Genomic DNA, 25,394 nt, shown 5'->3' on the forward strand with positions numbered 1-25,394 from the left:
GTTAGTTAATTTGTACATAGGCAAATTTGAAAGTGTAGTCAAACTGAATGTATGAGTATTTGAACATATGTATCTGTGGGAGATCATTATAATAATATTTCCTAACCAATTTCATCCCTTGCAATATGACATTACTGGTTGCTGTTCCCACAATCATTAGGTGGAGTCTCTCTGTCTACCTCCCTGTGTATGGGCTGGACATGTAACCTGCTTTGGTAGATAGAATGTGGGTTTTGTAGTCTTCATCTAAATGGTTGAGTATGCATGAGCCCAGGTGAGAGGAGCTGAAGAGTCACCTGGACAATTTTTATGATATAAGAAATCATAAATCTGTGTTTTTTTAATCTCTGTTGTTTAAGCCACTGAATTTTAGATATATTTATAAATGAACTAAACAATATCAAAATTAAGGTGAAAAGGGAAAGCTAATTAGATATTACCTCAAACTTCCACAGGTGTTCTATTTATGTTATTTATATGGGAAGTATAGTACTCATAATTCAGGCACTCGTAACAACTTGGAATCTATCTTTTGCTAGCAATGGGGGCCAGAGAAACAAATAAAAAGTGTCTAAAATGAAAAAAAAAAAAAAGAAAGCATGAGCCTCATGCTATGATGAAGGGACTCTCCTAGGTCATATTGGTAATGAGCAAAAAAGCCAGACTGAGATGGGAGATGTCCTCCAGCATGATCCCCCAGACTGGCTTTAGCTAGAGCCACAATCACCCATTGATCTTTCCTGGACTCCCAGACTCTCACAGGACTCTTCATGGGGCATATTCTGGGAAGTAAGTTCATGTCAGGGCCCCAGAAGCCTGACCCTCGTTATAAAGAAACTCTGGGATTTCAATGTTTTCCCAAGCCATAGGCCATCTCAGAGTTTGTCTGCAAAGATATGGTTGGTAGGAAACCCACATGCTGACAGAGAGTAGAGGAAGATGGATAAAGCTAGGCTTCTCCATCATGACGGCACAAGTGCCCTAGGCCAGGCCAGTGCCACAGAGGGCCCAGGAAGCCAGGTGCTCCATAACATTGCTGAGGGCTGAATTAGCCTCGTCCTGAAGCCCACAGATGTTAGATCCTCCACTAGTTCAAGAGAACCCCAAATGTGTTCATGGTCTTGGCCTGAACAAGACAAGCATCTGTGTGGTATAGAACCCACAAGATACACCCACCAGGCAATGGGGACTGACTCAGCCAAAAATACCCACATGGGATTCAGCCACAGGCAAACGTGTTGTGGGAAGCTCGAGGCCCACAGAGAAATGTGCAGGAGTGGGGGCAGGGAGAGGGAATTCCTGAGGCCTTCGTTGTTGGCCAATCGCACTATCATCTTTTTTTTCCTCTCACGTGCAGGGGCCAGGGTCAAGCAGGATAGATTCCAGTGTCTTCCCACTCTGCCACTGGAAAAGAAGAGCCCTCTCCCCCATCATCCATCATGTTGCAGATCTGCGGTGTGGGGAAACTACCCCCCCTTGGGCCAAATGGATCTCCCCCATATTCTCTCAATCCAGTATGTTGGGAACATGAGTTATGGACAGTCTGTGGCTGCTTTCAAGCCAAAGTGCAAGATTGGAGTCATTGCTGGAGACACCACATGGACAGCAACACCTAACAGAAAACCTTTACAGAAGACTTCCCAGAAGAGTCTGTGCCGATCCCTGGTCTCAAAGATCCTAGGATCATGTCCCTTCTTTGAGTAGAACATAGAGCCTTCTGGGTCCAATCTAATTTCTTCAATCCCAGAGGCAAGGACTTCCATCCTTTTAGCCAGAACTCCATCTCCATCCTCCTCTACTGGCACCTTGAACGGCACATCTACAGGTCTGCAGCCCAACGGGAATTCCCTGTCATTTCCATGGTAGTGATGCTCAGAAACAGAGGCGTAAGTGTGAAGTTGTGAGGGTGAGCATGTGTTTCCCCTTTGCCACAGTGTGCAGGGAGACTACAGTAGAGTAGCATGCTTTCTGTCCCACAGGAATGGCCACACACTGTGATTGCATAGTGACCTCAGAAGGAAGCCACCTTCACAGAACAAACTTCATCTGGGAGGACTCCCAAGTCCCTTGTCCTGGACACTAGGTTCCACTGAGGCTGGGGACACACAGAGGGACAGAGACTTCCCCTGCCTTCAGGGTTTTGAGGGACGCCTGCTGTTCCAGTACCAAAGATCCTGAAACCATTCATCCACCTGTCATCCAGCCAGGCATCTGTGAGAGATCTACTCCAAGCAGAAAGGACAGACCAAGAGACAGCAAGTGACAGCCTTGTGTGACAAGTGCCATGACAGGGGACACTCAGGAGGACTGGGAGTGTGCTAGGGGGACCAGTAATCCTCCAGGATTGCCTCCAAATTCTGATCAAGGCTTTCTTCTAGTCAGTCCTCCGTGGATCCCACCTCAGCACTGGCAATGGGCCTACCATGCCCCCAGGCCCTAACCCTAAGCCTAGGTTTGGTTCTCAGGCTTCCGTCCCCAGAGACCTGGCCCCCAAGCCCTCATGCTAGGAGACTCCTAAGCTATACCCCAGGAGTTTGCCTGCCATATAGGAGCTAACCATGCCCTTTGGAACAGCAGAGAACCCTCAGAGTGGGAAAATCCTGCATGTACCCAGAGGCCAACCCCATACTCGGCAGCCCCCTAGGCCACAATCCCAGATCTGACACCCCATTTGAACCACGCTCTCCATTCAGCCCCTCAGTGATCCCGCCTCAGCCCCAGCAGATAGGGCCTGCCATGCACTGAGACCCGAACCCTGACTCTGCGTTGTCAGTCTTCCATCCCCAGAGGCTTGGCTCCCCAATCCCTCCACATTGGGGACCCCTGAGCCACACTCCAGGACTCTGCCTGCCATCCAGGAGGAGATTGTGCCATTGGGACCTGCACAAAACCCTTAGACTGGGAGAAACCAGCATGCCTCCCTCAGGCCACCCTCACCTTCTGCGCAACCCTGTACTGCAAGCCAAAAGCCAACACTCAGCCTCCCCTCCCCCTCCCCCAGCTCTGCCTCTGGGGAGCCTGCCTCCCTGGTGGCCGATAGGGAAGCCACCTGGACCAGGACCTTGGTCCTACATGTCCCCAAGATGCAATTAGCGAGAAAGCGCTCCCAATACCGGGTAGGCACATGGCCAGTATCTCCTCACAATGACAGCCAATTCTCCCCAGTTTTCTGCCCAAATGAATGCCGCTTTGTGCAGAAAGCTTGTGAGAATTGGTTGGGTACCCACGCAAACTAGGTTATGGTGGCGGGGGCCTTCAGGGGGGCCACGTAGGCCCATCCCTGGGTCCCGTGTGGTCGCGGGCCAAAGCTTGTGAGAAACCCTCTAAACGCCGGGTGCAATTGCGGCGCAGATGGCCTCTGAGTGCAGGCCAAGCGCGTCCTCTACTCTGCCCTCTGGGGAGCCTGCCTAATAGCTGGCAGTTGGGGTCTGCCGTGACCCTAGGCCTTAACCTAACCCTGGGTTGGTTTCGCAGGCTTTCACCCAAGAGGCCTGGCCCCCAAGCCCTCCAGATTGGGGACCCCTGAGCCACACCCCAGCAGTCTGCCTGACACCCAGCAGGAAACCGTGGCCCATGCAGATGCTCAGAACCCTCAGAGAAGGAGAAACGTGCATGCACCCCGGGGCCACCCCCGACTTTGAGGGTCTCCCTGGTGACAAACCCAAAGCCTGACACCCCATCTGAACACTCCCTCCACTCAGTCCCCTGGCGATCCTGCCTCAGCACCGGCAGATTGGGCCTGCCATGCCCATAGCCATGAACCCTAACTCTATTTTGGGTAGTCAGACTTCCATCTCCAGCAGCCTGGCTCCCCTAATCCTCCGGATTCGGGAACCCTGATCCAACACCAGGACTCTGCCTGCCAGCCAGGAGGAATCCGTGCCATTGGGAGCTGTCAACTCTAACCCTGGGGAACACGCCTCTGCAGTTGCCCTAAGGGGAACCGTGGGAACATCGCACGGTCCCGCACTGCCCCCACAGGCACCTAGCAATAAAAGCCTCCCAATACCGGCAGGGGGCGTGGCCGAATCGCCGCATAATGCCGGCCAATTCTCACAAGCTTTCTGCCCAAAACGATGTCAATTTCGGCAGAAAGCTGGTGAGAATTCTCCAGGAAATCCCGGCAAACCTGCTTCTCTCGGCGAAGGCCTTCCGGGGAGCCACCTGGGCCCAGCCAGAGGTCCCAGGTGGTCTCAGCCTGAAGATTAGGATAAAGCCCTCTACAGGCCGGGAGCACAGGTGGCCTGGATTGCCTCTGAACACTGGCCAGACACGCCCTCATCTGTTCCCAGGGGAGCCCACCTCAGGGCCTTTTGATGGAGCCTGCCATGCCCCTAGGTCCTAACCCTAACCCTGGGTTGTGTTCTCAGTCTTCCATCCCCAGGGGCCTGGCCATCCCGAGCCTTCGGATTGGGTACCCCTGAGCCACACCCCAGAACTTGGCCTGCCCCCCAGCAGGAAACCAGTGCCTTTGGGAGCTGCCTAAAACCCTCAAAGCTGGAGAGGCCTGCATGCCCCCAGAGGCCACCCCAAACTTCAGGGCCTCACGGGCCAGAAACCCAGAGGCTGACGCTCAGCCTCACCCTCTCCCTCAACTCTGCCCCCAGAGAGCTCGCCTCCACGGGGGCCCTCGGGGAGCAGCATGGGACTGGCTCGCAGTTCCGCAAGGCCCCAACATGCACCTAGCGAGAAAGAGCTCCCAGTACGGGGCAGGCACGTGGCCCGAATCGCCGCCCAACACCCTCCAATTCAAAAGAGTTTTCTGCCCAAATTGACATGGATTTGGGTAGAAAGCTTGTGAGAATCGTCCAGAAACCCCCAGCGAACTCACTTCCGGCTGTCCGGGACTTCAGGGGAGCCTCCAGTGCCTGTCCCGCAGCACAAGCCCTGCGGGGAGGTGCTCTAAAAGCCACGCCCACACATGGCCAAACACTCGGCCTACTCAGCCCCCTGGCGCACCCCTCTCAGCGGGGCAGATCGGGCCTCACATGCCCCTAGGCCCTAACCAGAGCCCGAGGTTGGGTATTCAGCCTTCTGTCCCCAGGGGCCTGTCCCCTAAGCTCTCCAGATTGGGGACCCCGGACCCACACCCCAGGAGTCTACCTGCCATCCAGATGGAAACTGCCATCTGGAGCTGCGTAGAACTCTCAGACCGGGAGAAAACTGCAAGCCTCTCTGAGGCCACCCCAACTTCAAGAGGCCCCCCTGGTTACCAACCCAGAGCCTGACATGCCCCATGATGTCCTCAACTCCACACCCTGGGGATCCTGCCTCAGGGCCAGCAGATTGGGCCTGCCATGCCCCTAGCCCCTAACCCTAATTCTAAGCTGGGTTTTCAGGCTTCCGTCCCAAGAGGCCTGGCCCCCAAGCCCTCCAGATTGGGGACCTCTGAACCACAACCTCGGACTCCGCCTGCCACCAAGGAGGATACCGTGCCATTTTGAAATGCACAAAACCCTCAGAGCGGGAGAAACCAGCATGCCCCCCAGATCTTCGCGGCAGATGGGAGTTCCACGTCTGCCTAGAGCTGACAGGCATCCCTGAGGTGAGCTGAGCTAAGGGCATGGCAGGCCGGACCTGCCAGGGCTGAGGTGGGTTCCCTGGGGTGCTGAGTTGTGGGCGGGGTCAGGAGGTGTGTCAGGCTGCGGGTTTGTAGCCAGGGAGCTGCAGAAAGTGGGGGAGTCCTCAGGGGGCGTGCAGGTTTCTCAGGCTCTGAAGGGTTCTGCACAGCTCCAAAAGGCACAGTTTCCATCTGGGTGGCAAGAGGACTCCTGGGGTGTGGCTCTGGGGTCCCGAATCTGGAGGGCTGGGGGACAGACCCCTGGGGACGGAAGCCTGAAAACCGAACCTAGGGTTCGGGATAGGGCCTGGGGTCATGGGAGGCCCGATCTGCCAGCGCTGAGAAGGAAACCCGAGGGGGCTGAGTAGAGGGAGGGTTTGGCCACCGGTGCCCTGGCTTTTAGAGCACTTTCTCACAGGGTTCGGGCCACAACCACTTGGGACCTCCAGCCAGGCCCAGGCAGCCTCCCTGAAGGTCCACGAAGCCAGAAGCGAGTTGGCCGAGGGTTTCCGGCTAAATCTCATGACATTCTGTCCAAATCAATATCAACTTGGGTAGAAAGCTCGTGAGAATTGGCCAGCATTGTGCGGTGATTCGGGCCGCGCTCATGCCTGCTGTTTAGAGCGCTTTCTCCATATGTGCGTGTTGCGACCGTCTGGGAACTCAGAACGGACCCACTCGACTCCCCAGAGGGCCACAGCTGAGGGGAGCTTTCCAGGGCCAGAGTTGAGGGAGGGGCTCAGGCCGAGGTTCAGGCTCCATGCTGGTGGCCCGGTGGGGCACCGAAGGTAGGCCAACTGGAAGGAACATATCAATGGGACATGTACATGCTCTGAGATCTGAATCTTTCATGGCAACTTTCTGAGAGCTCCTTGTGCAGTCAGAAGCTAGTGTATGCTACCACAGTGTGTTTGAAATGATCATCTACAGAAGAGGAGAGCGAAAATCATTCCATCTTTACCTCACTCTTCACGAAGCACAACATGGTCTTCTTTCCTTCATTGACTTCAATTCCAATTTGTTTCTGTGCAGTGTAAGTCCTTTGCTTCAGGGGGTAGGATTTCTCAATTCCTCACCTGCATGGAACACCCAGAGCTCATCACAACAGGTACACTCCCTAACAGCCATCACCCATTGAACCCTTCCCCCCACACCCCTGCTCTCTAACAACCCTCGGTTTCTGCTCTGAGGTGGCGTCTGTTTCCTCATTGGCCTTTCTGCCCTCACCATGTTCATCTGTTTTCTTTCTGAAATTCCATAGGAGTCAAGTCATAGGCTATTGGTCTTATCCTACTGATTTTGCTTGGCTGAATCCACTCTAGATCTATCCACATCCTGACAGATGGTAAGATTTCATTCTTTTTGAAGCTGGGTCCTATTCCATTGTGTGTAGATACAGGTGTAGATATCGATATATAGTTATAAATCTCCCACATCTTCTTTCTCCATTCTTCAATGAATGGACATTGGGACTCCCTCCATCATTTCGCTATTGTTGATAATGCTGCTATAAACATCACGGTGCTTGTACCCCCATTGAATGTGCATTTTTGTGTCCTTTCAGCAAATACCTAGGAGTGCAATTGCTGGATGCTAGGATTGTTCAGTTTTTAGCTTTTGGAGGAAGCACCATACTCTTTCCCAGAGTGACTACAATAGCCTGCATGCCCACCGACAATGCAGGTAGGTTCTGCTTTAAGCAGAACATTCCTTGCCAGAAATTTCCTAAGGAGGAAATGGGAAACCTGTGGGACAACCTGAGTCACGCAGTCAGGCACGAAATTCACCCCAGGGTTCCTGACACCAAGCCCCTAGAAGCCACCAGCATGCCTCTATCCAGAATTCCCAAACATTCTCCTTCTGACTTCACCACCCATGAAACTGGGTGTCCCCAGCCAGAGTTCCCAGATGTTTGCAACACATCTGGCCAGAAAGCGCTCTCAACAGCAGGCGCGAGTGTGGCCTGAATCGCTGTGCAAGGCTGACCAATTCTCATGAACTTTCTGCCCAAATCATGTCAATTTGGGCAGAAAGCTCATGAGAATTGGCCAGAAAGCCTGGACGAACTCGCTTCCGGCGGAGCGGGCCTTGAGGGAGCTGCCTAGGCCTGGCCTGGGGTCCCGCGTGCTGTCCCCCGAAGCCTACAGGAAAGTGCTCTAAAGGGTGGATTGCACGTGCAGCCTCATTGGTCGCCTCCCAATGCCGGCCACACCCGCCCTCTACTCAGCCACCCAGGGAGCCCACCTCACACCCACACCCTAACTCCTAATTTCATTGCACAGCTCTTTGCTCATCAGCGATGGATCCAAATATGGCTACAGCATGTTCTTAAAAGTCAAAATTGTTGCAATAATTAGTAAAAGGGTGGGAAAAAAATGAGCAGATGATCTCAAAGGCAATTGGAATTGGAATTACAATTGGAAAATTTTGTTTAAAAAAATAGTGTAGCACGTTGTCCATAGCTTTGCCTATAAAGTAAAACCAACCTTTTAACCTTCTTTTCTCTAGAACAAAGATCTCTTTGTCCCCACCTATGGAGCTCTGGCTGCCCAACTGTGTAAAGACTATGAAAAAGATGAAGATGTGAACAAATACTTAGATAAAATGTAAGTAGAATTTTTTATTCTCATGGAATGTATATTGTTTGTTAACATCCCTGAATTTTGTCCACCTCTAATGACTTCGTTTCATTTCACGAGCTTTTCTATTACTTCGATAAATCACATTTTCGAACAAACATCATTTCTGACAACTGTCATTTGGGTAGTCATAAGTATAAAGTAAGAGGAAGGAAAGTTTTTTCTATGAAAATCAAGCATGGAGCATATTTTTTTTAGGTGGAACTCATCTCTTTGCTGGTCACTTATAAGCAAAAGTATGGCAAAAAAAGATTTTTCCTTTAACAAATGTGATGGATCATCAAATTTGATTATTTTCAGAAGTCTTTTGTTTTAATATAATTCCTTCTAAAATAAACATATGCTTACCTAAGTACAGACCATCTGGGAAGGATACACAAAGAATTACTAATGACAGCTGCCTGAGAGAACTTGGATACAGGGGATGACATGTAGAAGACAGATTTACTTTTTCTTATGTAGTGTTTTTATTGTTTGAATGCTTTTACCATTGCTATGCTTTATTTAAAAGGGGGCGGGGGGTGGGAGGTTGGGGGAGCCAGGTGGTGGGTATTAAGGAGGGCACGTATTGCATGGAGTACTGGGTGTGGTGCAAAAACAATGAATTCTGTTATGCTGAAAAGAAATTAAAAAAAAATATATATATATATATATAAGGAAGAAACCCACCCCTTCCTTTTAAAATAAAGTTCATTCTCCTTGTCTTTATTAATGGAGATTCCTCCTGCACAAATTCAACCTTAAATTTTCTCAGAATAATTATACGATCATCAGATTATTGCACAATAATAAAATATCTGTCAACATTTTTTGGAGCCTCTTAATTATGGATCCTGAAAAGGAATCTAGCAGGGCAATGACTAGAAAGCCTGTACTAATTAGAAAATTTAGTTAGAAAGGTTGAAGGGGAAATTTAGCCTACAGGAGCATTTTAGAGCTTTTAAAAAGGGTTCATTGTGTTTTTAGTTGGAAAACAGAAAAAAGACAACATAAAGGAAAGCTTGAAAGTTTTTTTTTTTTAATTTTTATTTATTTTTTAAATTTCTTTTCAGTGTTCCAGGGTTCATTGTTTATGCACCACACCCAGTGCTCCATGCAATACGTGCCCTCCTTAATACCCTCCAACAGGCTCACCCAACCCCTCACCCCACCCCTCCAAAACCCTCAGTTAGTTCCTCCAAGTCCCCAGTCTCTCATGGTTCATCTCCCCATCCATTTCCTCCAACTCCTTTCTCCTTTCCATCTCTCCATGTCCTCTGTGTTATTCCTTATGCTCCACAAGTAAGTGAAACCATATGATAATTGACTCTCTCTGCTTGACTTACTTCACTCAGCATAATCTCTTCCAGTCCCGTCCATGTTGATACAAAAGTTGGGTATTCATCCTTTCTGATGGAGGCATAATACTCCATTGTATATATGGACCACATCTTCTTTATCCATTCATCTGTTGAAGGGCATCTTCGTTCTTTCCACAGTTTCGTGACCATGGCCATTGCTGCTATGAAAGAAGGCCCTTCTTTTCACTACATCTGTATCTTTGGGGTAAATACCCAGTAGTGCAATTGCAGGGTCATAGGGAAACTCTATTTTTACTTTCTTAAGGAATCTCCACACTGTTTTCCAAAGTGGCTGCATCAACTTGCATTCCCACCAGCAGTGTAAGAGGGTTCCCCTTTCTCCACATCCTCTCCAACACTTGTTGTTTTCTGTCTTGGTAGTTTTGGCCATTCTAACTGGTGTAAGGTGGTATCTCAATGTGGTTTTAATTTGAATCTCCCTGATGGCTAGTGATGATGAACATTTTTTCATGTGTCTTTTAGCCATTTGTATGTCTTCATTGGAGAAGTGTCTGTTCATGTCTTCTGCCCATTTTTTGACATGATTATCAGTTTTGTGTGTGTTGAGTTTGAGGAGTTCTTCATAGATCTTGGATATCAGTCCTTTGTCTGTACTGTCATTTGTAAATATCTTCTCCCATTCCTTGGGTTGCCTCTTTGTTTTGTTGACTATTTACTTTGCTGTGCAGAAGCTTTTGATCTTGATGAAGTCCCAAAAGTTCATTTTCGCTTTTGTTTCCTTTGCCTTTGGAGGCATATCTTGAAAGAAGTTGCTGTGGCCAATGTTGAAGAGTTTGTTGCCTATGTTCTCCTCTAGGATTTTGATGGATTCCTGCCTTGCATTGAGGTCTTTTATCCATTTTGAGTTTATCTTTGTGTATGGTGTAAGAGAATGGTCAAGTTTCATTCTTCTACATATAGCCATCCAATTTCCCCAGCACCATTTATTGAAAGGTTTTTTTTTTTAATCCTGGTTTCCTCCCTTTCTAAGCTTCTTCTTTTTCCACAAGGAAGTTCTTTTTCATTGTTCTATGTTTATTTTGGTCCATGTAACTTTTTTTTTCATTGAGTACTTGCTAAGGTAAAGTGTCTTTAATAGTGGGAGCTGCTTAACCTGTTTTACCCTTAGGTCATCCTTAAACATGTGATACAGCATTTCCAGAATACACATCATTTTATGTAGCTTATGTTAAATTTGCATTGTTTTGTGGAACAGCTGTAGAAAATGAAGAAACTCATTTATTTGACTGAAAAAAAATACCTCGGTTAGCTACTTGGGTGCACGTTTTAACAAATAAGAATGAAATATTAAAGAATAAATTTTGAGAAGCTACTGAAAGACTTTGCCTTAAGAAAAGCAATAATTTACATTTGGATTTCTTTAATACCCTCTACTAAAAACGGCTTGCATTTTATTTATTTATTTTTATTTGTAAAGATTTTATTTATTTATTCGACAGACAGAGATCACAAGCAGGCAGAGAAAGAGGCAGAGAGAGAGAGGAGGAAGCAGGCTCCCTGCTGAGCAGAGAGCCCAATGTGGGGCTCAATCCCAGGACCCTGGGACCATGACCTGAGCCGAAGGCAGAGGCTTTAACACACTGAGCCACCCAGGCACCCCAACATCTTGCATTTTTAATCTGATGTATAAACTATCTACTTTACACAAACAGACCCTTTGACCAAAGCAAAATGTGTGTGTACGTGTGTGTGCTGTGTATATGTGTGTGCTGTGTATATGTGTGTGCAGACACACACACACACACACACACACACACTCACACACACACACATGCTGCACTGACCATAACATTCTGGCTTTCTCTCTCTCTCTCTCTCTCTCTCTCTCTCTCTCTTTAAAGATTTTGTTCATTTATTTAAGAGAGAGCAGAGCAGGAGAGAGAGCACACATGAGTGAGGGAGGAGGGGCAGAGAGAGGGAGAAACAGGCTCCCCACTTGAACAGGAATCTTGATACGGGGCTAGATCCTAGGACCCCAGGATCATGATCTGAGCCTATGGCAAACCACTTAACCAACTGAGCCACCCAGGCGCCCCAGCATTCTGGCTTTCTATCACTGCCACTGTCCACGGCTGTAGATATACATTAAAAGTAGGAAACACTGGCAACATTTTTTTAAATCCCGGTACAACTATTTCCACAAGGCATACATTCTGTTCTTCAAAAGTTTTTTTCAGTGTGAACTTTCTAGCTGGACTCACAAAATAGTTTCCTCAGAAGGCAAGTAAGCCAAACCAAATATCTCTACCTACTCCGAAATAGCAATAGAATAACTCATAGATGTCGTGAAGTAATGAGCATTCTGACATCAAACCCGTCTCCCCCAACCACCCAGCCACCGAGTATCTCCCCCCTGTTAGGCCCCACGGGACAGACATTCCTTTTACGCATGGTGGTGTCTTTATCTCGGTGGGCCTTCTGTTGCTCCGTTCACAGCATTTCGTTTGTCTATGTACATGTGGTTGTGAAATCAAAAGACCAATGTCGTGCCAGTTGTTCAGCAAAAGCAGTCTTCTTCCTTTTTATTCCCGCCACGGAGGTCGTATTTGCTCCACTAGATGGAAAGTTCTTAGCTCCATGTTGTCGGAAGTGTCTGCTCAGCCATCTCAGCCTCATACTCCTCATACTCTACTCTGCCTCATACTCTGTTGTGACATCTCCGATGCCTTCAGCTTTGTACTTAGGTACCACTCAGCCCATTTGCGGGAGGGTGGGGCCAACAGAAAATGCAAGTGCTTTCTCCCAAGTCCCCTAGATTCAGTTCCCCTAGAATGAAAAATGAATTTTCTGAATGTCACTTTTTTTTTTTTCTTTTCACTGAACTTCAGAGTTCTAACCACAGAAACCTACACTGGCAACAAAAACGGGTTTTTCTTTTCCTTTCTTCCTCTCCTCCTGGAGCCCATCCTGGACATGTCTCTCCTCTTACCATGATAACTATGCTAAGGGGAGAATGAGCACCCAAGGGCCTCACCTACAGCAGACAAGGTAGCTAGAGCCCCATTCAGTTTCCATCAACAGCTGCTGGTAACAAAGTTAGTTGCCAATAAGATACATTAGGCTACAAATACCAACCTCCCTTAGCTTTAACACACACTGCCAGATTGGGGCCAGCCTTACCTCCTCAGGCTTCTCTGCTCATAGGAAACTAGTTACTATTTCCTGGATAATTGCTCTCTGCTTCTGTGTCTGTAAGACAAATAAAGAGCTCACTGCCAAATAGCCATTGATTGAACTTGTCAAATTTGCTTTACTTTGTAATCCACGCCAGTGCTAAACAGAGGACTCCATTCTTAAACACTGACACAGTTCCCTACTCAAATATTATTTTTAGACCATACTCTTTCCTTCATCACAGGGGATACCTCATTGGGACACGGCTGGTGGAAGACTTTTTGGCTCGATCTTGTGTAAGAAGATGCCATAGTTAATCAGAAATTACAGACATAATTGCCCAGGTAAATGCATTTTTAGCTCTTTCAAAATGTTTTGAAAATCTTTGATTTGTCCTCAGTTCTGTGGCTTTCTGCTCTGATTGGGTAGGTTCTATCTGTATCCCTTAGCAGGTGCTAAGAGATTCAGATTGAAAAGCATTTTATTTCAGCCCAGGAATAAAGCTATTGTGAACAGAGATAAGTGCTTTTAGGCACTTAAGCATCTATAGATTTTTCTGACCACACAGTGTATGTGTGGAGTGTATGTCCCACACTGGGAAAAATGTTTTGAGACAGTAAACTGAAAGGGAGGGTAATAAGGGCAACGTCATAACCTGATGCTCAAACCGGTTTCTTTGTATAATCACTTTAGTTCATGGAGGAGGTAGTCTTTGGCTGTCTCAGAGAATATTGTTGTGGCCTTTTTATTCCCAGAGCAATGTCTCCCCAAGGAAAGAACAAAGCTTCCTGTCAAAGTACATGCTCTAAGAACTTTCACAGCCCTGATATACGAGAGACTACTTGGAATCATCTGAGACCAGCTCAAACATTCTAAGTAGAAGATGAGGCAGGAAATGCATCCTTAGCCAGAATCCCTTTAATCTGCTGGTCTATGATTATTAGCCTTGTGTCGTTCATTTGGGGGAGACTTGGAAAATATACATGGGTATCAGATATGTATAAGGCTCCAGTATATTGTCTCCAGATTCTCACAACAGACCTGTTAAGTTGGTCTCCTTCTTCTTTTCTCTACTGACCCTTAATATTATTATTTCCATACTGACTCTTCACGTGAGTGGCAATAACCATTCTACATAGTGTTTTGTGACTTCGAATGCAGTTTTACATATTCTTCTGTCTTTTACCCTTCCAGTATCCCTGTGAAGTAAGCAAAGTAGGAGTTGTTCCCATTTTCCAGATAAGAAAACTGAGTCCCAGAAAAAATATGATAAAAATTGAATACTAACATATCAAAAAAAGTATGCACTCAAAAACACAATCCAAATGAAAGATTTTCCCAATCCTTGTTATGATTACTCATTATTTCATTTCTCATTATTTCCTGAATAATGTGGTTGAAATTGAAATCCAGGTCATTTAGTCTCAGTGTAGTGAGTTTACCACAAAACTAAACTGATTAAAAAAATTCTCTTTCCCTATTTGCTGAATATAACTGAAATAATGAAGCAGTAATTTGAAAAGTAAAATAATTTTTCACTAAGCCAAGTTTATGGGTGATGCTAGAAAAATACTAGGTGTTTTAATGGGAAATATTTGAAATATACAAATGTAGATGGTTGTATTCTGTTTCTGTAAAAATGCCATTGGGGTTTGATGGGTACTAATTCCATTGAGTTAATAGATCGCTTTGGGTAGTATGAACATTTTAACAATATTAAATCTGTCAATCTATGAACATAGGGTGTCATTCCATTCGTTTGTGTTTTGTTTAATTTCTTTCATCAGTGTTTTGCAGTTTTTAGTATACAAGTCTTTGACCTTCTTGCTTCAGTTTATTCCTTGCATTTTAACCTTTTTCACTGTTATTGTGAATAGGATTGTTTTCTTAATTTCTTTTCTGGATCATTTGTTGTTAGTGTATAGAAACACAATGGATTTTGTATCCTGCAACTTTACTGAAATCTATTCTTAGTTCTAATAAGATTTTTGTGGAGTATTTAGAGTATTTAGGGGTTTTCCACATAAAAGATTGTTCCATCTGTAAAAAGAGATAATTTTACTTTTTTCTTTCCAGTGTATATGCCTTTTAATTCTTTTTCTTGACTAACTACTCTAGCTAGGACTTCTAGTACTATGTTGAGTAGAAACGGTAAGAGGAAACATCCTTCTTGTTCTTGATCTTAGAGAAAAAGTTTTCCATTTTGTTACCATTGAGTATGGCAATGAGAAAAGGACTATCTTTTCAGTAAATAGTTCTGGGGAAACTGGCTGTCCACATACAAAAGAATAGAATTAGACTCTTACCCCATATACAAAAATGAACTCAAATGGATTAAAATGTAAACACAAGTCACCAAACTGTAAAACTCCCAGAACAGGGGTGTGGGTGGCTCAGTTAGTTAAGCATCTGAATCCTGGTTTCAGCTCAGGTCATAATCTTAGGGACACGTGCACATGTGCACGTGCACACACACACAAATTTTGGTGAAGATGTGGAGACATTGGAACCCTTGCATACTATTAGCGGGAATTCAAAATGGTACAGCCACTATGGAAAACGGTTTGAAAGTTCATTAAAAAATTAAAAATAGAATTACCATAAGACCTACCACTCCCACTTCTGGGTATTTATCCAAAAAAATTGAAATCAGGATCTTGAAGAGATGTTAACACCCTATATTCATTGCAGCACTTTGCACAATAGCCAAGATGTGGAAACAACATAAAAGGCAGTTGACCAATTAATAGATTTAGGAAAATGTGGTATATACCTACAATGGCATATTTTTAATAAAGGGACATTCTGCAATGTGAAACAGCATGGTCGAACCCAGACACAGAAAGACAAATACTGCAGGGTTCTTCCTAGATGAGGTATCTAAAGTTTTCAAATTTATAAAACCACAGTGGGGAATGATGGCTTCAGGGAGGAGGAAATGGCGAGTTATTAACCAATGGGCATAAAGTTTCAGTCAAGCAAGATGAATGAGCTTTAGAGGTCTGTGGCACAACATTGTACCAGTCATCAACAATAACATATTGTACACTTATAAATGTGTTAAGAGGGTGGATCTTGGGGCACCTGGGTGGCTCAGTGGGTTAAAGCCTCTACCTTCAGCTCAGGTCATGATCCCAGAGTCCTGGGATCAAGCCCCGCGTTGGGCTCTCTGCTTAGCAGGGAGCCTGCTTCCTCCTCTCTCTCTGCCTGCCTCTCTGACTACCTGGATCTCTGTCTGTCAAATAAATTAAATAAATAAATAAATAAATAAATAAATAGAGGGTGGATCTCATGGTAAGTGTTCTGATCCCAATTTTTAAAAAACTTAAAAGAAACAGGTCTGTTTGATATAAAACTAGGAACATTCACTTTCCAAATATCTATCCTCTAAACTTTTTACATCTTTTTTATTTTTCTCATGTCATGGAAATTCTTAGCTGTTCCTCCTGTCCTCAACAAACCGGGAAAGTTCTACTCCTTCGCAAGATTCCTTCTTGCAATGAAGAGACTATTTTGTCACCCTTACCCTTCTCTTGTGCAGAGGGGTTGTCTCTGGCCTTTGCACTCTCCTTCAGAGGTCCGATTTCCTCCCTCTTTGTCATTTTCATTTCTCCAGCAGAATGTTCTTTTACATGTGGGAATGATGTCACCCAAGTCAGAAGCACTTTAACACAGAGGAAGGGGCAGACCTCAGGTATATACTCGCTTACTGATAATTGGTTTTTATAACTGGCAAGTTTCATTAGAAGGTCTGGCCTTCAGCAGCATCATCTCATTCATCCTTGTGAACTCTCCTGAGCGGAGGCAGGTGTCAAATGTTAGAGTCAGTTTTAGAGGGGAGTGGAGCAAGGTCGGAGGAAATTTACCATAGTCACGTGCTGCCGGTGGAGCATAGCAAGGTCAGGCATAGTACCTAAACCTTGTGACTTTTGTATGGCTGACCCCTCAGACCATGCCCTCAAACAGAGCACCGCCCTCATCCTTGCGTATCAGCATTTTGACGAGCTTTAGACTTCAGATGGCGCCATCTAGTGGTGGGAAGAGAAATCCCATGACAGAGGCCAAACCTGTTCCAAAAAAGTCTGTCATCAGGCCTTACATTTCGTATAAAAAAGAGACGACAGGTTAATTCTAAAGCCATATTCTGGCAACGTTAAAATGTATCCACTTAAAAAATACCGTTTAATCACATACAAGTCTATTTTTGTATTGATTGCCTCGAAGTACTTCAAACTTTAAATAAGATGTATAATTTATAAAGGTTGTCAACAGCATTATAATGATGTTAAAAAACTATTAGTAATACAGCACCTTTCCTTAGAAAAGCTCAAAGTAATTGCCACCTATTATTTTTTTTTCCCTTTCAAGATTCTTGTGAAGTAAAAACGATAGCCATCATTAGCCTCATTTTACTGATGACATAATTGAGTCTTAGGATATGTCACCATAGCTACATAGTCCAAAAAGCCCTCTGAGAATTTAATTTTTCTGATCTTATTCCCATGCTTTTCCCAAATTAATTGTTTTTTTAAAAGGTACCTGTGGGCTACATTACACTTTACACTTGCGTGACTTTACACCTCGCGTGACTTTACACTTTGCGTGACTCAGTCGGTTAAGCGTCTGCCTTCTGCTCAGGTCATGATCCCGGGGTCCTGAGATCGAGCCCCATGTCTCAGGCTCTCTGCTGAGTGGGGAGCCTGCTTCTCCCTCTCCCTCTGCCTGCACTCCCCCTACTTGTGTGTGCTCTCTCTCTCTGTCAAATAAGTAAATAAAATCTTTTTTTAAAGGATATTAAAAGGTACTTTTAAAGATTTTCTCCTGTTATGATCACTGTTCTGAGAAAATTGAAAATGTGGAATTTGCATTAGAGTCACTGTAGTAATGAAACACTGGAGAGTTTAAATGTAATCTAAAACATAAATCTTTCAGTTTATTATAAAAACGAGTTGAAAATACAATTGTGCCTCACTCTGGTCTGAGGTCTACATGCACACCTCCTTATTTACACAAAAATATATTTCACGGTTTCCAAACACATCCATGATAAATGTTTTATTATGAAGAGAAGCTAATTAGAGATCAACATCATCCTTTAAAATCAAGATGACCACAAAGGGTAGGCTTGACAAGAGATATTATACCTCTGTCTTTTAAAAGTAATTAAAATGCAAGAAGCTCTGACCCTCATCAAATAAGTGATCATCTAGCCAAGTCCAGTGCAGTCGAGATGAAGAGAGGAGTCCACTTCCTACTCAGCCTCATTCCCATCATGTGCCCCTGAGCAAGTCCTTAAGCCTGTCTGAACCTCAGTTTCCCTGTCAGGTGGCACCTCCTTCAGCGGTAGTTCTTGTGAGTTTCAGGCTTTGCTTTCCATAGGCAGAATGTGGACGTGACTATAATCACACAGAGCTGAATGTGATGCGTCAAGTTTCCCAAGCCTCCTGCAGAGCATCCATACCGTCCAGGTACTGGTGCCACTTACAACTGCTGGGCTTAACACAAATTCTGCTCATCAAAGCTGGGAAAGCTTTATACTATTAGGTCAATGTCATCATGATGTCACTATAAGGGTTAGAAAGAATGTATGATTTTTCAGTATAAACATCACATCGGGGTGTTGTCCCAGTAAGATGGAATTTTTAGAGGAAAAATATATGACACGTGAGAAATAGCAAAAGACTTGTAAAACTCGAAATTCCAATCTTCAGGTTAAAAAAAATTGGACCCCAATATATTGTCCTTGGAAATTCTGAAAAGCAAAAATGCAATATTTTCCTTTTAATAGCATAAACTGAAATTTTGCCTTAATTATATAATGGGAGCAATGATTTTTTTTTTTTTTTTTTTTTGGTGAGTGATATAAAATCAATGAAATAACTGAAAGGAAGTATTCGTAGGAGGCCATATAAGCAAGGATGCCTAAAACAGGAAGGACATCTAAATGGTGAATGTCAGAAGCATAAACTTGAGGGTAAAAGATTTAGGAGTATTATCCAAAGAGGAACTTGAAAGGCAGAAGGGTTATTTTTTAATGGGATGACCATTTTTATTTCAATAAATTGGTCCATTTAAAATTAGAGTTGAGGCTACACAGCAGGATTCCAGCAAATCCTACTGGACTTATTTCTTCCTTTGTCTTGTTTCTATCTGAACACACGAAACTACCATGGCTGGATTGATGTAGATAATTTGAATATTTCGAAACATAAAACTCCCGAGTCATTTCAGAATTGTGGCAGCTGCAGAGCCACAGAATTAAAATCTCCAATACAGATTTGTACCCAAAGCTCTGATTTTATGCTTCTACAAGAACATCCAAATCTGACTTTATTAGACATTTTCAGAGGAGTGTGCCATGGCTTGGAAGGTAGACCAGGGAGGGTCCCATCAAGAGAAAGAAACCACACGATCATTTCAATCGAGAAGTTTAATAGAAAGCATTATTAATTATTTATATGGGACTAGCTTCTAAGAAAGGGGGGAAAATGCTAAAGAATTAACTCGTGCTGAGAGAAAGTACCCAAGGAAATACCACAGTTTGAAGAGGGACCCTCTTCCCACGGTTGGGGTTCAGAGACACGGGATTGCAGCTCACTGGTGCTGGAGAGGGACTCTGGGTTGTCAGGCTGAAATGGGGGATAGGGAATTATGGATCAAAATGGTAAACAGCAACCCCCCACAGGGGTGTAAGTGGGCTGAGGCTGGCCATGAGGGAACCATGGGAAGGGAGCCCGAACTCGGAAGGGAGGAGTGCCACTGGGTGTCCCAGGCCCAGCCAGTCACCATTTCCAGCAGGAAGTCAGCCAGGAAAAGGCACTCCAGGGCCAGGAAGAGGAGTCTGTCCTCCTGCCGTATCCCCACAGAACCCTCTACTGCCCAAGGAGAAATGTGTGCAAGGTCTACGACCGGCCTCACTAGCAAGGCAAGGAAGAGTAGGTTTGGAGCCGAGGGGCGAACATCGGACACCCAGCTTAGAAGGCCTGTGTCGGTGTGATTGTCACGAACATTTCCGTGGCCATTTTTTTGACTTCGGTGGTCTCATGTTTGACCCTGTCCATACTGCTGGGTCCAGGAACTACTCTAACCTCTCAGTGTGGTCTGCTCACATTGCCTGGAGGATGCGAGATGAGAGGAAGAAGGCTGCATTCTTCTCTTAGCAGGGTGCTGTCAAGTCCTTACCAACAATCTGCAAACTTCTGACATAAAAAGCGCCCGTTACACGCTGACATTTGTTAAATCCAGCCACTGCTTCTTCCCAGATTTCTCTCTAACCAAATCTCTTCCGTCTCCCATGACTATTAAATCTCTCCTCTCTTTTATTACTGTCCAAAGTGCCATTAAGTGACGTCATGGGCCACGAACCTCAGGTCAGGATGGCTCACCACCTGTGCTCTCTTCCCTGGAGTCCAAAGGAGCGAGAGGAAGGCACCGAGGTACATTAGCTCCTCAGCGGCCGCCCCGTGAAAGGTAGAGCAGGGCCTAGACTCACCATCTGGGGTAGGGGCTCCTACGCTTGAAATGGACCAGGTCTGTTTTCTGAAATGTGCCGAAGGGTGAGACTTAGCGTTCTTTGTAGGAGGCAGGAGTTGACGTGTCGGTGAGTAAGCAAACATGACCGAACAACTTCAGAAACATGAGGGAACCCATGATTATTACCCTTACTGAGAACATTTTTATTGTGAAAAAAAGAGTAACGCGAGTCTGCTTTTTAGCTTAATGTGTTAGTCTGTGAAAAGAATTTTACTGGGTTTGGGGCCTGCTGATCTTTCAAGAATGTGCAGTTGACCAGCTTTTTTCTTTGCTTGCTTGCTTGCTTTCTTTCTTTCTTTCTTTTTTTTTGAATATATTTCTACCCTCCATCTAACAAACTACAACCAAAGTATTATACAAAGAAGGGAAATAGTACAGAATGTTCTTGAGTTTCTTTGGTTTGACCCCGAAGTGAAGTTATCTTTCATTTCTGGGAAATTTCATCGCCCTGTCCCATCTGTAAGCTTTTCAAAAGGAGGGATAATGTCCAACGTTCTTGGGGTTTGGCCCACAGGGCCATGGCAAACCAGAACAAAAAATTTGGAAAATATTTGTAGGTCTTTTCCCTCAAGGACGGGCTGTTGCTCCTCCTCTTCTGTCCAGCAGAGGGCAGTGGTCCACATTCATCTTCAAATTAAAGCCTGCCTACCCCTCCCGTCCTGGCTCCCACCCCCAGCAGAAACTCTCTTATTTCAAAGCAGTGCTTATTACGTTGAAAATCCAGCGCTACAAACGTGTCTGTTGGCTCGCAACGGCCGATCTCCAATAACACGATTGAACCGAAATAGGATCCCGGACAGGAAAAGAGTTGGTTCTTATTAAATAATGGACACTGAACTCATCTTGGTAATTTTATTGAAACACTCGGGTTTTTTTCACCACTATTTATATGAGTGTAGAAAGTTCTAGGAGAGGAGGAAGATTCAGCCTTGCTACCCTGAAGTCAATCGCGACTACAAAATGCAAGCGTTAAATAGGTAATCGAATCATTAGCTACCACATTTCACTTCTCAACAGGCATGGATCACTTCCAGTTTATATAAGGGCAGATAGAAAATGCAATTATACCTTTCTCTAGTCCAAGAGCTAAAAATCATCTCCTTAGCTGCACAAAAACATATTTCGCACTTTCCAAAACCACGTACGGTAAGATTTCATGATGAAGAGAAGCTAATTAAAGATAAAATTGATCATTTAAATAAATCATTTCCATGTATTATAGAAAATATTTGAAATGTTTTCTAAAATTCATCATAGAGCCAAATTGGGTTGGGTTAGACTCCTTTACACCACTGGCTGGTGGGTGACGTGAGGTCGTCTAGTTGATGTAAGGATGTTCTGGGACACAACAGCTAGGCCTCATGGCAGAGCAGAATCAGGGAGTCCCTCAGTCATCCTGTTCATGTCAGGAGTGGGCATCTGTGGTTCCTTGCTTCAGTCCTGGTCGTTTTGGTGACTCAACTATTCTGTTTATTTTGCTGTTGCAACCACCTGCTGACGTCTCCTATTCTGTATCTTCTCTCCGCCCCTGTGACTCTGCTGCCTCAGGACTTCTGCTTACTCTCCTTTACTCTCCTCTCTCTGGTGTCTTATCTTCTGTGACTCTCTGCATCTCATAGTCAACGTCCCAAAAAGAGCCTCTAACCTGTCCAGTCAATCACTTGCCCTCTGTGGGTAACGCTCCCATGCCACACGTCTTCCGGCCTGTGGCCAAGCTGTGGACTGGCTGCCCAGGCTCTCACATGCCCATCCTCACCCATGACCTGTGGCCAGAATGGCAGTGGAGTGAGACGCAGAGCCTGGTCATCACAGGGAGCCCCCCAAGAAGGGGACTCGGGCATGACAAGCATTCTGAGACCCCCCCCCCAGAATGGGGCAAAGCAATTGGAAAAGACCTCGTCCTTCCTGTCTAGGAAACTATTTATGATCTTCCTTACCTTATGAAACCTCTGCTCATGTTCTTTGTCTTACCGAGGCTGGTGCAGGTTTTCCTTTGTTCCAGAGGGTAGAATTCCTGTGTAGAAGAGTGTAGCAGGCTCCAGGTAGCATGTTAACTGTAGGATATGAAAATCAGGAGAAATATCCTTGCCATGTGTTTTGCAGGTAGTAATCAACTAAGAAAACTTAAAAAAAAAAAAATGCCCCCCCCACCAGAGGCAATCCAAGCCAAACCACATTATTTGTTGGAAATAAGTGTTTTAGACCACTAGCTAAGGGTGGGGCAGACATTCCTCAGAACAGTAAATTCAGAGGGGTGCTTTGATGGAAGGGAGGTAGCCAGATTGTCCTGAGAAAAACGATGCTGTGCTACAACACATAGTATTAGGTTTTCTTTTGAATTTCTTATAAAGGAACCAATCATAACAGTTTATTCTGGTCCTCTAATCCCATGGGGCTTTTGCATTTGTTTCTTTTTCTAAATCTTTTTCAGTCCCTTTTCTTGGCATTCTCTGTTTCTGGTTTATTTTTCAAAGAATGTTACCAGAGATGACCTGATTTTTTATGTGAATAGGAGAACTGCCCAGGTGACATGAACTTGAACCAGACCATTCAACACAGAGACATCAGCCTATCTTAGGTTTCTTTCTTTCCCTTAAAAACAAAACAAAACAGGTTTTGTTCCTTATGTTTCTCTATTTTACTTTCCCTCCTTTCTTTTTTTAAAATTTTTGAAAGATTTATTTTAGAAAGAGAGAGTGTGTGTGTGCATGGAGGGAGGGGGCTGCAGAGGGAAAGAGAGAATTCCAAGCAGACTCCTCACTGAGCGCAGAACCCCATCTCCCAACCCTGAGATCATGACCTGAGGCGAAAATCAAGAGTCAGACACTTAACCCACTGAACCACTCAAGTGCCCCTCCTTTCTTTTTTTCTGATTATATTTGTCTTCCTTCATTTTCTAAACGCTGTACATGTTTAAAAGGAAGGCTTTTCCTAAGAGACATCATATCTCACAATTCTGGGTGTAAACTTAAGTGTAATACACCCAGCACAACTCACAACCCTTGAATTGTGTCCACATCCTAATTCTTTGCACAAAATTGAGAGACTCTTTTCTGTCCTTTGAATATTCTTGCTTTAACCAGGACGAAAATTTAAATCTCCATTCTAAAGTTGCCTCCATTCCAACCCACCACCCCCTTCCTCCCCCGAGCCACCCATCCATGCACACACCCTCCTCCTCCTTGCACACAATTTATTTGAAGGGATGAACTAAGAAATGTGACCTGAGTGGCACAGAATAGAGGGAAACCTGGAAGCTTTTTATTACCAGGCAACGGCTGCCCTTTGTTAAAATCTCCCACTGATGGCGGAGTTCTGGTCTTTGCTGATGATCCTGTCCGATGGTGAGGATCCCTTCAGGTCAGGGAGCCCCTCACTGCCCCTGCCCCGCCATCAGCATCATCAGATGATATGCCCTGGCTCAGCCTTCTGCCTTCCAGGACGCGGAGAGGAGGCTGGGTGCTCCCCACGCAGATGCTAATGGAGGGAAACTTCCACTCAGGCAATGCAGGTAATTCGGGTGAGAAGCAGGGATGGGTACGGGGTGGCTAACCACTCACCTCAACTACGTCGGCCAGCAGTTGGGACTCTCGGTTCAAAGACCCACCCAACACACCACCATCCTTAAATGTTTAGGTGTCCTGCCACTGTCTTATGCCAGAATAGTCTGTAAATAGATGTTTGAGAATGTGGCCTTAATTGTATGTGCCTCCCACCCGCACCCAGAAGACTGGAGTGGGAAACGGAGGTATTAGAACACCAGGGTCCTCAGAGCCTGGGATGGATTTGGGCCCCGGACATTCCCCATCATGTGACCTGCGTGGGGAGCTGAAGGGGTGGGTGGGGAGAAAACCAGTGAAAGCCTGAGCCATCAATCCAAAGGGTCCAGACGGAAGTGGCACGTGAATGTTCATAGGTGACAGGGTACAACTGGAGAGACCAGGTCCCAGAGAACTCCTACCCCTCCTCCTCCACCCTGCCCCACGGAGCAGGTAGGGCTGGATCCCAGGGGAGGGCACTCTGGGGGCCTCACCCTCAGCCATCCTAGAATTACGCTTCCTTTCTTCCCTTCCCCAACCGTGGAAGCTAATCACATTAAGCCCAGGCAGAATATCTTCTTTTGCTATTAGTTACTATTTTTCTTTTCTTTTCTTTTCTTTTTCAATTTATTTATTTGACAGAGAGACAGCCAGAGAGGGAACACAAGCAGGGGGAGTGGGAGAGGGAGAAGCAGACTCCCCGCTGAGCGGGGAGCCTGAGGCAGGGCTGGATCCCAGGACCCTGGGACCATGATCTGAGCCAAAGGCAGACACTTAACGACTGAGTCATTCAGGAGCCCCTAATTACTGTTTTTCAAAGGCTAACACATAATGCAGCCTCGAGGGCCTATTGAATTGCTTTACTTTTTCCACTTTTCCAACAAATGATATTAAAATAAACGGGAGCCCTTGATAAACAGGGGTTGAATTCCATGCAAGTCACAGCCCAGCACCACACAGCATTCCAGAGAAGCCCAGCCACACAGCTCACTGAATGTCAGGCCATTTTCCTATTTAGTAACATTTCTGAGCAGGGAAGAAGGGAGTGGAAAAAATTAAATGGAAAGAAAAACCTTTATAGTTCTAAAATTCTCCGTATTTAAAAAATGATGAATATTAACAGCAAAAGGAACTCATCGAGTATATTCAGAAATCTTCCCCTTGGGGCCAGAAATATAGCAGATGGATTATTAAAAGTAAGAAACTTGTTTAAAGGAATATAACCTTTTAGGCTTAATCCCCCCCCCCCCACTATAGCGCTTGCTTGAGTGGGCAAGTGCTATAAACACCCACACACACTTGATCTATTCCTCTTTGTACCTCTGGGAGGGGTGAGAGAAGAGAGCGTAGGAAGATTTCTTCTGTGGGAAAGCGTGTGCACACGGCCAGCCACAAGGTCTGGGGACTCTGCTGACTGCTTAGGCCTAACCCAGCAGCGCACACCAGTTACTCACGGCAGAGCTCCCAAATCGAAGCGAGGCACCTGGGCGGAAATTACCCTGTAAGCTTTTATTAGGACGACACTTGTGTCATATTATTTTCCCTTTAGTCTCAGAAAAGTGTCTCTCAAGGTTCAGTTGTCAGTACATTCTGCAACTCGTCCCACCCCTTTCCTACGCAGGTCCATCTTCCAGTTTTCTGCGTATCA

At 45.4% G+C, this 25,394-nt stretch overlaps 1 protein-coding gene across 1 annotated transcript in view; it reads left to right on the forward strand.

Annotated features, from left to right (window-relative positions):
- The window catches only part of LOC111158231 (trafficking protein particle complex 3 like), a 67,427-nt gene that overhangs the window by 21,919 nt on the left and 20,114 nt on the right, over positions 1-25,394 (forward strand). The window contains 3 exon segments of the mRNA XM_022520153.1: positions 5,424-5,545; positions 8,069-8,166; positions 12,919-13,018. Coding sequence (XP_022375861.1) covers positions 5,424-5,545; positions 8,069-8,166; positions 12,919-13,018 — 320 coding nt within the window.

This window comes from Enhydra lutris, unplaced genomic scaffold (assembly GCF_002288905.1).
Source record: "Enhydra lutris kenyoni isolate GAN:26980312 unplaced genomic scaffold, ASM228890v2 scaffoldscaffold58, whole genome shotgun sequence".
Lineage (NCBI taxonomy): Eukaryota > Metazoa > Chordata > Mammalia > Carnivora > Mustelidae > Enhydra > Enhydra lutris.